Source organism: Elephantulus edwardii, unplaced genomic scaffold (assembly GCF_000299155.1).
Source record: "Elephantulus edwardii isolate Elephantulus edwardi_28Jun2011 unplaced genomic scaffold, EleEdw1.0 scaffold00205, whole genome shotgun sequence".
Lineage (NCBI taxonomy): Eukaryota > Metazoa > Chordata > Mammalia > Macroscelidea > Macroscelididae > Elephantulus > Elephantulus edwardii.
In genome coordinates, this window is record NW_006399955.1 from 14,937 (window position 1) to 28,024 (window position 13,088).

Genomic DNA, 13,088 nt, shown 5'->3' on the forward strand with positions numbered 1-13,088 from the left:
AGCAAAAGTTAGCTATTGAATATTAACAAAAAATATTTTAAATATACTCATAGGTCCTTTTCTAAACGCTCCTAAAAGATAGGTGAATAACAACAAAGCAAGGCTTATTATCCCTTATTGTTATTTTACACATAATTCAGGTCTCAATTTGAAGACAATTAATTTTTTTTTGTGGAAAGTATCACAATTTGAAATATTGTTAATGCAGGAGAGGAGTCGCTCACAATTTTTGTGGACAAACGGAAGCTGAGCAAAAGGTCTGAAGGAAGTGATTCCAGTACCAACAGTTCTTCAGTCACTCTGGAGACGCTGCATCAACTAGCTGCTTCCTACTTTATTGACAGGGATAGCACCCTTCGGAGACTTCACCACATTCAAATTGCATCCACTGCCATAAAGGTATGATAATACTTTCTCTATAATTAACTTTTGCATTGTTTGCTCTATTTCTAAAATATATTTCTATATAATTTCATGCCCCATTGGCTTAAACAATTATGTTGCAAAAATTACTGTTAACATTTCCATTTGTTTTAGTGATATAATATATTTAACATGAGATAATATGTACTTTAATGAAGATTTTCTTTTCTATTTATAACTGAGTCAGGTTTGTTTTTTGGCTTGTGTTTTTTTTTATGAGCAAGTTTAAATTGAAATACATTTAAAACATGAACTTATGTGTTCATATCACGTTGGGGTCACTAAAAAAACACCAAAAAACCCCAAACAAACAATCATGAACTTATAACTAGAGGTGTACAGACTTCTTCAAAGTACATAGGTAAACTTTATTGAAATAACATTTCTTTTCATCGTTTACATTTTAGTTTAAGCATATAAAACAATTATCCCGAGAAGGAGCTTTGCTAGTTTCAAAGTAAGCCATGGGAGAAAAATCATTAAGTGTAGGGAGAACTGTCTTTTCCCAAAACATTTTTAAGGTACAATTAAGAATCATAAGGGCTTAGATATTTTTCAGAAAGTCAAAATACACCATAATCTTGAGTTAGTAGGTTAACTCTATATATTCATTGCTTTTGGTTCTAAGATTTCTTTTATGAGAGCTGACATTATAGAAGAATAGTATAACTTTTATTTTTCCCCCAAGATAGAAAGAATGCAAAAAGGAAAGAAACTCTGATCTCTGAAACAATAGAATTTATAGACATATTTCTCTGGCAGATCAGGCCAACATGTTATTGTATTTGGCTAAAGGCCATGTCAAAATCAACAGAGCAAAGAGTCAGCATTGTGCTCCTAGATTAAATAAATAAAACGAAAACAAAATAGAAAAAAAAACATTTAAGGGTGTTTCAAATGTGCTATTTCATAGTTAATTTTAAATGTAGTCATTAAATATATTGTTATATTGATTTGTGAGACTAAAATTAATGTCTGTATTTTTTTTGTGTCAACTGATAAGTTAATATTTCAATATTATGTTAACATTTCTGGGGGTGGGAAGAAAAAGAAATCATTCCAAGAAATGTCTTTTGTCTAAGATGTACAGAAAGAATAAGAGGTGATACATAATCATTTTTATCTTAAAGTTACATAAATTGTACCAATATCTCAGCATAAGTGATTTCAAAATAACTAGAGGCTGGGTCTAAGTATAAGACTTCAGCAGATATAAATTATACAACTACAGTTAGTCTTCTTCCAAAATGTAGGGTTTATGCTACATTGAATAACCAAGAATCTAAATATTATTTTTGTTTTATAGGTAAAAATGTAACCACTGCAATGTAGATGTTTTAGTTAATTTAAAAATATTGTAAGAGAAGATGTTGCTAGAGATATTTAGCTTGAGGTCATTACTGAGAAATAGGCTTTTTTGAAAATCCATTTCAAGAATATAAGCAGTGATATCAAGTTTTATTTTCTAATAGATAACATCATTGTTGTAAAGTGTGTTTACTATATGACTATTGATTTCTTTTGCTCATCACCAAATAGAACTATATAATAAAATTTTCAAAACTAAGTTCATCCTGGAGAGGGTGAAACAAGTTTACTCCTTGGAGGCAAGGATTTTGAAGTTCCATCTGACATATCTGAGCATGAAAAAGGAGAGTCTAGTCCTTGGAGGGGGATATCATGCTTGGGAGGGTGAATGAACCAACACAAGAGATGAAGACTTTTAATGAGATGAATTGACTCAGAGATTAGGGTAAGGGGGGTAGGTATGTCAGAAGTAGTAAGGTTTGCTCAGGATAGAGCAGGGTTCAGAGCTATTTTACATAGGGCCAATATAAGTTGCAAGCAACTTGACGGCACATAACAACTAAATAAAAAAAATATGTATCCACAATATATGACAAAATTGAATAAGCATTTATTCATACTTCATTTCTTTCACAAGAAGTATGTACCTACAGAAGGTGAAAGTTTTAGTAGTAAATGGTCATTGTTTTTAGATGCTTGGTGAAACAACTGGAAATTATAGAGTTGCATGAGCCTTATTTAGCTCTGTGGTATACTGCATTATATAAATATAAATATATTTAATAAATATATAGTGTAATGCCTTTATAGTTTAGATATTTAAGTTAAGGGTAACAATCTAATCTAATCTAATCTGTTTGCTTAGTTTTTATGCCTTGCCTTTTTAGGACCAACCAGGAGGTATTAAATTTCTGTTTTTGGCATTTACATTTTTTAATTGGCTACTTATAGGACCTGAAAATCTACTCACCAAGACTATATTATATTAATTGAACTTGATATTCCCTGAAGCTCTGTTACTGAGATGTGAGGACCAGTAACTCATGTCATATAGAGTGTTTGGTTATGAGTAAGAAATTTATAAAATATTTTCCCTGTTGTCATTACCACATCTGTGTATATATTTACAGCATATATAAACATGTTCAGAGGAATACCATCTGCTATACCTAAGTATGGTCATAATTGTAGGCCATTTCATCCATGTATACCTTCACCTTAATATTTGAATAGAATTCCTTTAATATTTTAAGCTAAAAAATGGAATGATTTATAGAAAAACTAAACTATTTTACATAAGAATGATAAAAATGTTTAAATATCTATGTACTTTGTTTTGATGATTATTTCTAAAATACTTCTCTATGTAGTAAATTTCTTATTTTTCTAATATAGAAAAGGATTCTTTTTGGAAAAAATATTTAGAAAGTCTTGCAACCTACTTTAGAAAAATATACTAATAACTTAGAGGTCATCAACATTTCAGTGAAAAATTCATGTTTGAAAGTTTTCTTAGTGTTTTAAAGTTTATTTAAATGTATTGAAGATGACGTTGAAAAAAACTTGCAAAAGGTAGACTTGCTTTTCCAAAATCTATTCAAATATTTTGCATTGTTGTTGTTGTTAGGTGCCGTCGAGTCCTTGCAACTCATAGCAAATGTACAACAGCCCTAAACTTGGCTCTGTCTTGTAACAATTGCACTGTCCCTGACACTCCCATCCCAATAACCCCAGTCACCCAATCAATCCATGTCACAGAGGGTCTTCCCTTCCTGCGCTGTCCCTCCACCCTCCCCAGCATGATGTCCTTCTCCAAGGACCAGTCTCTTCTTACATGTCCAAAGTATGTTAGACGGAGCCTCAGAATCCTTGCCTCCGAAGAGCCACCGGGTTTAACCCTTTCCAGGACAAATCTGTTTGTTTCCTAGCAGTCCATGGTACTCTCAATACTCTTCTCCAGCACCACAACTCAAAGGCATCAATTCTCTTTCCGTCGTCCTTGGTCATTGTCCAACTCTCTGATGCATAACAAGTGACTGCGACTATCATGGCCTGTATCAAATGCACCTTAGTCTCCAGAGAGACACCGTTGCTCTTCAGTACTTTGGAGAGGTCCCTAACAGCAGACTTTCACATAGCAATGCGCATTTTAATTTCTTGGCTATTGGTGCCAAGACTGTTGATTGTGGAGCCAAGCAAACTAAAGCTGTGAACAATCTTAATCTCTTCACCATCCATCCTGATGCTGCCAATTGGTCCAGTGGTGAGAATCTTTGTCTTATTGACATTGAGCCTCAATCCATATTGGAGGCCACAGTCCTTGACCCTCTGCAGCAGGTATTTCAGGTCTTCTTCATTTTCAGCAAGCAGTGTTGTGTCATCTGCATAACACAAATCGTTGATAGATCTTCCACCAATCTTGACCCCACATTTCTCCTCATAGAGTCGAGCCTTAAGATGATCTGTTCTGCATACAGGTTGAAAAGGTATGGAGATAGAATGCATCCCTTGGTTACGACCTTCCCAGTTTTGAACCATGCAGTGTTCCCGTGCTCTGTTCTGACGACTGCCTCCTGGCCCAAGTATAGGTTTCGCATTAGAACTATCAAGTGCTCTGGGATTCCCATTCTACTCAGAGTCAGCCACAGTGTGTTATGATCCACACAGTCAAATGCCTTTTCATAGTTAATGAAACACAGAGAGACATTCCTCTAGTATTCTCTGCTTTCAGCTAAGATCCATCTAAAATGAGCTACAATATCCCTAGTACCACGACCCCTTCTAAACCCAGCCTGGATTTCTGGTAGTTCTCTGCTGATGTGCTGTTCCAGTCGTTTTTGGATAATCTTCAGTAGAATCTTGCTTGCATGTGGAATCAGTGAGATTGTTCTATAGTTTCCACATTCAGTTGGGTCACCTTTCTTTGGAATGGGAACAAATATAGATCTATTCCAGTCAGTTGGCCACGTGGTTGTTCTCCAGATTTCTTGGCACAACTTGATGAGCATGTTCAGGGCAGCATCTGTTAGCTGAAATATGTTAATTGGTGTACCATTTATTCCTGGGGCCTTATTTTTTGCTATTTCCTTCAAAGCAGTCTGAACTTCTTTCATCACCATAGGCTCTTACTCATATGTTGTTTCATGAAATACTTCTGTGTCTGCCAATTCCTTCCGATACATTGACTCAGTATATTCTTTCCATATTCTTTTAATACTTCCTGAATCATTTACTATTCTGCCGAAAGCATCCTTGATTATAGCAACTCGAGGTGTGAATTTGTTCTTCAGTTCCTTGAGCTTAAGAAATGCTGAGAGTGTTCGGCCCTTTTGATTTTCTGACTCCAGCTTCTTGCACATTTCATTGTAATATTTTGCATTGTCATCCCGTGCTGCCTTTTTGGAATCTTCTATTCAATTCTTTAGTATCTTCAATTCTTCCTTGTGCTTTGGCTTCTTTATGCTCCGGTGCAATTTTCAGAGTCTCTTCTGACATCCATTTTGGTCTTCCCTTCCTCTTCTGTCTTTGTAATGATTGCACTCTTCCTGGATGATACCCTTGATATCCTCCCACAACTCATCAGGTCTTCGCTCATTAGTGTTCAAGGCCTCAAACCTGTTCCTGAGATAGTTCTGAAATTCAGGTGGGATAGACTCAATGTCATATTTTGGTTGCCTTGGATTTGGTTAATATTCCTCAATTTCAGCTTGAACTTGCATATGAGTAGTTGGTGATCTGTTCCACAATCAGCTCCTGGCCTAGTTTTCACAGCTGATATTGAGCTTCTCCAGTGGTTCTTACCACAGACTAGGGAAATAGAATGTGTATTTGAATTTTTTGCCAGAATATTTTTGTCCCTTAAGAATGGAATCAGTAAAATCTAATTTATTTTCTATATTGAAATATCCTTCAATACCAAGAAAACTGTTTAAAAGGGATATATGATTAGTTATTATTGTCATGACAGGAGTCCAGAATGAGGACTGCACTGTGGAGTGGACCTTGGGGGAAGGATTGTAAAACAATGAGATAACTTTTCTTTTACTTTTCAAAAAGAAGAGTGTACTAGGTGGAGGAGTGGGCAGGGAGAAAAGTGCAACAGTGAATGAATGGAAATACAAAGTCTCTATAAGTGTTCATTAAAATTAATAAAATTAATAAAAAAAGTCTTAAGAAATCTAAAATTCTAAATCTAAATAATATCAATATAAATAACTTCTATTATTTAGATATTTGAATTTTATATATAATCTGACTTTTCAAAAAGAATCATGTTTATTACCTTTCAAATAGTAAATTCCTTTACATTTTAAAAATAATGTTCTTATTTAAATATGAATGTAAGTTTCTAATTATTTGTACAATTAATGATGACAGCACCTAACAACAAGTTGACTAATTTTTTGTTTTGCTTTTTATTATTACTGTAAAAAACATGTATGGAGTTCCAAGGGAGTAAGGGATGGGAGTAGAAAGGTGAAGATTGGTCAGAATGAAATCACAGGGTTGCACAATTTGACGGGTGGTGTGAATAGGTAAAGGAAAGGAGAAAGCTCCAGTAAGCACCAGAAAGACAGGGTAATGATAGGCATAGTCGAATGCTGATTTTCTTTTCTTTTTCTTTTTTATTTTTTAACCAAAGAGGTTGTCTTATTCATTTGTGGGTTTCCCAGTTGTGAATAGGAATGCAGATTCTCTGGGTGCTTCATGCTGAACCGGGGCATTGAGATGAAGCGGAAGGGAGCCCACTTTAACACTTTACTGGTAGTCTGGAGTTCAGGCTGTATACTTTCCTGTTCAACTAGAAGATATGTTCATGACGGTTTCTGCCTTCTTGAATACAATGTGTCCATATGTGTGAGTCCAGTGGGAGTGGCTGGCCAAATTCTGAGACTCTATCCACCTTACTTCCCCAGCTGGCAACTGTATTTCCCTTTTGTCTCTGGCACGGGGCCTAGGATTCAGGTTCTGGAACAAAACTCAGTGTTCGGGTTACTTACTTCTAAGAGAGGGAACAAACCTAGAAAAAATGTGTGAGTTACAAAGAAAAGGACTTTGGAGATACTAGTTACAGGTGTACTGAAAGTGGAGATGGAGGAAATTTATTTACATAAAGTTCTTCATACACGTCATGTAGACTTCACCAGGGTACAGGTGGCTCCCCCCAGGTGAGAGGCAGCTCTCCCCAGGGGCTTGGCTGTTCTCCCCAGAGAGCAGTACTCTCCACGGTGCAGGCAGCTCTCCCGTGCCAGGTGGCTTTCCTTAGGGACCTGGTGGCTCTCCCCACGGGCTAAGCAGCTTTCCCAGAGGGGTTTCAAGCTTTCCCCAGAGGCCAAGTAGCACTCACAAGGGCCAGGTGACTGTCCCCAGAGGCTGGATGGCTTTCTCTCACAACACTCTTCTAAGATCCAGACCTTGCACGTTACCAGGCACTGTAGCCAAGGACAGCATTTTTACTTTAACACCACCATAATTGTCTCTTCTTCTCCATCAAGTGGTCTAATTGTAACTCAAAGTCCGTATTATTACTTTCCCTGTCCACAGATGGTGAAGAGACTTCCAGAGTGGTTAACAGACCTGCTTCAAGTTGAAAAAGTAATAAAGGAAGTAGAATAAGGACTCAAACCAAGGTTATCCAAAGGCAGGTTTGAGGTGGTGAGCTCTGTGCAACGCTCAAGTTATCCATCATTTGTCTTCCTTTGCAAGCAAAATCTTGCTGAAGATTATTTTTAAAATGGCTAGAGGAGTATATTCAGGCCACACATAGGGCTTCTGCCCGACAGTCACACACAGATTCTGAGTTGAATAATTTTAAGGAAATTTATCAAAACTTTATCTGGGATATATATAAAGATTGGATATATAAATTTATATATAGGGTCATAGAAACTTAAGGGAAATAGAGGGCTATCCTTCACCTAACAAACCTATTGCCATTGAGACAATTCTGACTTACAAGGACCCTCTACTGCGTTTTCACAGCTATAAATCTTTGAAAGAGACTGTAATCTTTCTCTACAGGGTGCGTGGTGGGTTCAATCTTATCTTTCCCTGTTTCATGCTTTTTTAAAAAAAAAAAACCAACACATTCGTTTGTGTCCAAAGTATATATACATTGTATATCAAACTACCTTCACACACATTGTGCATCATACAATTATTCTCACTAATTATGTTTTATAAAAATCAATCTCCATTAAACCATGTTCTTCATTACTCTGAAAAAAATACATGTATATTTACTTCCCTAAGATTTTTGGGTTTAATTATTATCATAATTTTTTAATTTTAGTGTAGTTTCACAAAAAGATTGATTTTAATTAATTCTTATTTTCTTCCCTCCTACTCTACAAAGAGGAATTCCCTTTGTAATGCTTATCCTGTTCCAGGCATTAGTTGTCATAACTTCTAATAGTTCATCCCTTACTTTCATCCATTCCAATGCATTGGCCATTATCTATTTTCTCACTATTCCCCCAACCTCTTTATCAATCCTATTATTATTATAGTAAGCTTATGCAGTATTTGTCCTTTTTGTGACTGGGTTGTTCTACTTAGCATAATGTCTTCCAGATTAATTCATACTGTGCAGTGTTTTATGAGTTCAGTGTTGTTCAGTGCTGTATGATATTCCACTGGGTGAATGTACCATAATTTCTCTATCCATTCGATTGTTGATGAGCATTTGTGCTGCTTCCATCTCTTTGCTATTGTGAATAATGTTACGATAAACATAGGTATGCATACATCTGTTTCTCTGAGAACTCTGATTTTTTTTGCGGTATAGTCCCAAAAAGTAGAATGTTGTTGTTGCTGTTGTTATGTGCCGTCGAGTTGTTTGCGACTCATAGCGACCCTATGCACAACAGCCCTAAACCCTGCTCTATCCTGTGCCAATCTCATTGCCTCTGACACACCCATCCCGATTACCCCAGTCACTGAATCAATCCACCTCATAGAGGGTCTTCCCCTCCTGCGCTGTCCCTCCACTCTGCCCAGCATGATGTCCCTCTCCAAATACCTGTCTCTCCTTACAACATGTCCAAAGTATGTCAGGCGAAGTTTCAGTATCCTTGCCTCCAAGGAGCAGCCTGGTTTAACCCCCTCTAGGATGAATCTATCTGTTTTCTTGGCAGTCCATGGTACATTCAATACTCTTCTCCAGCACCACAGCTCAAAGGCATCAATTCTCCTTCTATCCTCCCTAGTCATTGTCCAACTCTCTGATGCATAACAAGTGATTGCAAAAACCATGGACTGTATCAGGCGCACCTTAGTCTCCAGAGAGACACCGTCGCTCCTGAGTACTTTAGAGGGGTCCCTAACAGCAGACTTTCCCATCGTGATACGCTTTTTTACTTCCTGACTGCTGGTGCCAAGATTGTTGACCGTGGGGGAAAAAAAGTAGAATAGCTGGGTCAAATAATACTTCTGTTTCCAACTTTTTCAGGAAGCACTAGACTGATTGTATCATTTTATGTACCATCAACAGTGTATGAGAGTTCTAGTCTCTTCATATCGTCACTAAAATTTGGTGATTGCTGTCTTGTTGAGTTATGTCATTGTTGTTGAAGTGCTCTGAATTTTTAAGCAGAATGCATTACTAAAATGTATGCAGCCTGAGGAAGAATGAGTGCAACATCTGTTAACATTGCAAAAGCAAACTGTTCTCATCGACAACAACCAAAGTATAAAATTGACCCTTGTCAAAACAAGTCCAAGAAGCCTCTGGTTGGCTCAATTTTCCTGTCTGTTTTGTCTCATACTTGTTATCAGTCAGCTATTCCCTTCACTCTTACAGCAAAAAGAACCTTTAACTCGCTCTGTCTCCAACTCCTCTGCAGTGTTGAAAAAAGCCTGTGGTGTAAGAAACCTGGAAATTGGCTTTTCTATCTATTGGGTTAGCCAGCCTCCATTGGGGATATGTCTCCAACTATCTTAACTGCAGACATATGGTCTTGCAAATCATCAACAGCTGTAGGACCAAAACAAAAGGGCACTTTATACACTGTAAAAGGTGGTGGTAGAGAGAGGGTGAAGAGACTATAGCATTGCTATGAAGAGATTATGCACTGTTGTGAAAATACTGTAGAAAGGTATAACCAGAGGAACCCTGGAGATGGAGCCACAGTTAAAGTTTTTGCTTACTGGATGATTGAAGAAAAGGTGACATGTAACTGCTCTGAGATACAATTTACTGGATGATTGAAGAAGCACAGGAGTATTTGTGCTACTGAACTAAACCTAAACTTTCACTAATTGAAGAGTTGTGCCCTGTTAATCCCATGTGGGACTGCTGGACTAAAACTTGACTTGCTTTGTGTGATATTTTTTGCCTACCTGACCCCCCCAACATATATTCCTAATAAACCCCACAACTGTGAATACAGTTTGTGAGTCAAGTTGCAATAAATATTGGACCCAGAAATAGGTGCAGAAACATGTGGTGTGGAATGTCTGACTATGCAGCTACTTGTTTCATAATGTGGATGTTATTGATGGGTGCTTAGCTTAAACTTTCCCACATTCCCCACCAAATTCTACTACTTTCAAAAAACATTCCTTTAGGGCATATTTTCTTTATATATATATAAAGATATGTGTAAATAATATATATAAATTATGTGTAATATATATATATAATCAACCACTTAGCTCATGGCAAGCTTATGTTCTTCCTCTAAGTTGTAATATATCCCAACATTATAATATCCAGTATATATTTTTTCCATTATGTTGTTGTTGATATGTGCCATTAAGTTACTTGCGACTCATAGCGACCCTAACGCCATTGTATCCTGTGCCAACCTAGCCATCTCAAACGCACTCATTCCAACCACTCCACTCACAGAATCGATCCATCTCATTGAGGGTCTTCCTCTCCTGTGTCACCCCTCCACTCTGCCAAACACGATGTCCCTCTCCAAGGACCAGTCACTCCTTGCAACATGCCCAAAGTATGTCAGATGAAGCTTCAGAATCCTTGACTCCAAGGAGCATTCTGGCTTCACCTTCTCCAGGACAAACCTGTTTGTTCTCCTAGCAGGCCATGGTATATTCAACATTCTTCTCCAGCACCACTGCTCAAATGCATCTATTCTCTTTCTGTCATTCCTATTCACTGTCCAACTCTGATGCAAAGCACGTAATTGTGAAATCTATAGCCCGGATCAGGTGCACATTAGTCTCCAGCCTGATGTCATTGCCCTTCAGTATTCTTTGTGTTTGTTTTTTTAAATTTTATCTATTAATTTTAATGAATGTTTACAGAGATTTTGGATTTCCATTAATTTATTGTTGCACTTTTCTCCCTGCCGAGCCTTCCCCCCACCCCACTTCACTTCTCTATTTGAAAAGTAAAAGAAAAATTCTTTCATTGGTATACAATCCCTCCGCCCCACCCCAAGCCTTGAGTACACTCCTTTTTGCAACCTTAATTCTGGACTCTTGTGTTAATCATAATAGCCAATCATATATTGCTTTTAAATTATTCTCTCCCTCATCTGTTTCAATGCAGTATACATAATTTATCCAGTTTTTCCCAGTCTTACCCCAACCCTGATGTTAGTTCCATCCTACAACAGTGGCACCATGCAGTATTTGTCCTTTTGTGACTGAGCTATTTCACTCAGCATAATGTCCTCCAGGGTCACCCATTTTGAATAATATTGCATGAGTTCCATGTTTTTTTAATGCAGCATAGTATTCCATTGTGTGAATATACCACAGCTTCTCTATCCATTCGTTTGTAAATGGGCACTTAGGTTGTTTCCAGCTCTTTGCTATTGTGAATAAAGCTTCAATAAACAAGGGTGTGCATATATCTGTTTGGATGTTGGTTATGATATCTTTAGGGTATATTCCCAGTAGTGGAATTGCTGGGTCAAATGGTATCTCTATTTGCAACTTTTGGAGAAAACACCACACCATTTTCCACAGTGGTTGCACCATTTCTTCAGTACTCTTGAGAGGTCCTCACAGCTGACTTCCCCAGTGCAATTCGTCTTTTGATTTCCTGGCTGCTGTTGTGAAGAGTGTTGACTGTGGAGCCAAGTAAACTAGAACTGTTAACTATCTCAATCTCTTTACCATCCATACGATGCTGCAAATTGGCCCAGAGGTGAGAATTTTTGTTTTCTTGATGTTGAGCTTCAATCCATTGTATCTTACTATATTCATTAGAATTAAATCAACAAAAACCTTATTCATTTGTATAGTACGTATTAATAATAAGTTGATTGCTGTTCTGCAATCCTGAAGGCACACAGTTCAAATCTACCTGCTGTTGTGTGAGATAACGATTGTCAATCTCCTCCAGTGTCATTAATTGCCTCTGAAAACCTGCTGGGGGGTGAACTATGGTTAGATTCTGACACACACAGCAACAACAATGACGTAGAAAGAGGGGGAAATGAATCAATACAAACACATCTAAAGGAATTCATAGTTTGATCTTTATTCTCTAATGTTTTGTCTCATACCATAAAGTAGATTCTCAACTTTTCTTCTCACCGTAGTAGCAGCAAAATAAACTTTTGATTTTTCTCCCCCACTTTGCAGCAACAAATAAAAACCTATTAGTTGTACATCTTCCCTAGCTCTACATTGATAAAGTCCCATGGTACTTTGATATTAGAGCAATTGAAACAAACCACACCACTCTATCACCGACTGTAATGGGAGCATATTTGGGGTGGAAAAGTCTGACCTCTTAATTCTACAGAGGGAAACGGTTTCTATCCACAACATGCACAGTATAAAATAATCCATGTAAATCAGACTTGACCTCCTCCATCCTTTATCTTTGTCTCTCTCTCTCTCTCTCTCTCTCTCTCTCTCTCTCTTTCTCTCTCTCATATCTATATATGTATCTAGCTCTATCTATCTATCTATCTATCTATCTATCTATCTATCTATCTAAGTTGTTGTTATTGTTGCAAACAACTCATAGTCACCCTGTGAAGGAGAGTCCTCAACACTTGTGTGTCTCTCATCCTCTCTCCAGGTTCATAGGCTTTCTGGAGGCAAGCTATTATGGAAGTGTATGCCACTCCTCCTTCCACACTTGTTTTAATTGTGGAGCTCCACCCTACCCTGTCCACATTGGGTAACCAACCATTCCATTAACACATTTGACAAATCAGTGTGACAGTGTTCAGCCTCACAGCAGCCACAAGTTACCGCTTATGGTAACTTGTACACCGGGGCTATACAAACTAGAGAAATATCTGAACAAAAACAATGAAAGACAGGCCTGAGAGCCATGGATTAAAAGTCACCCACCTTTGGCTTGGTAGCATCATTTTCTGCCCACTGGGCCAGCTTATCTCTCTCTTTGGTGTTGTTATTTTTTTTTT

At 37.4% G+C, this 13,088-nt stretch overlaps 1 protein-coding gene across 1 annotated transcript in view; it reads left to right on the forward strand.

The window, feature by feature from the left end:
• Positions 1–208: 208 nt before the first annotated feature.
• BRINP3 (bone morphogenetic protein/retinoic acid inducible neural-specific 3) overlaps positions 209–13,088 on the forward strand; it is a gene marked incomplete at its 5' end in the record, with an annotated part of 461,273 nt that continues 448,393 nt past the window's right edge. The window contains one exon of the mRNA XM_006897194.1: positions 209–399. Coding sequence (XP_006897256.1) covers positions 209–399 — 191 coding nt within the window. The remainder of the gene's footprint in view (positions 400–13,088) is intronic.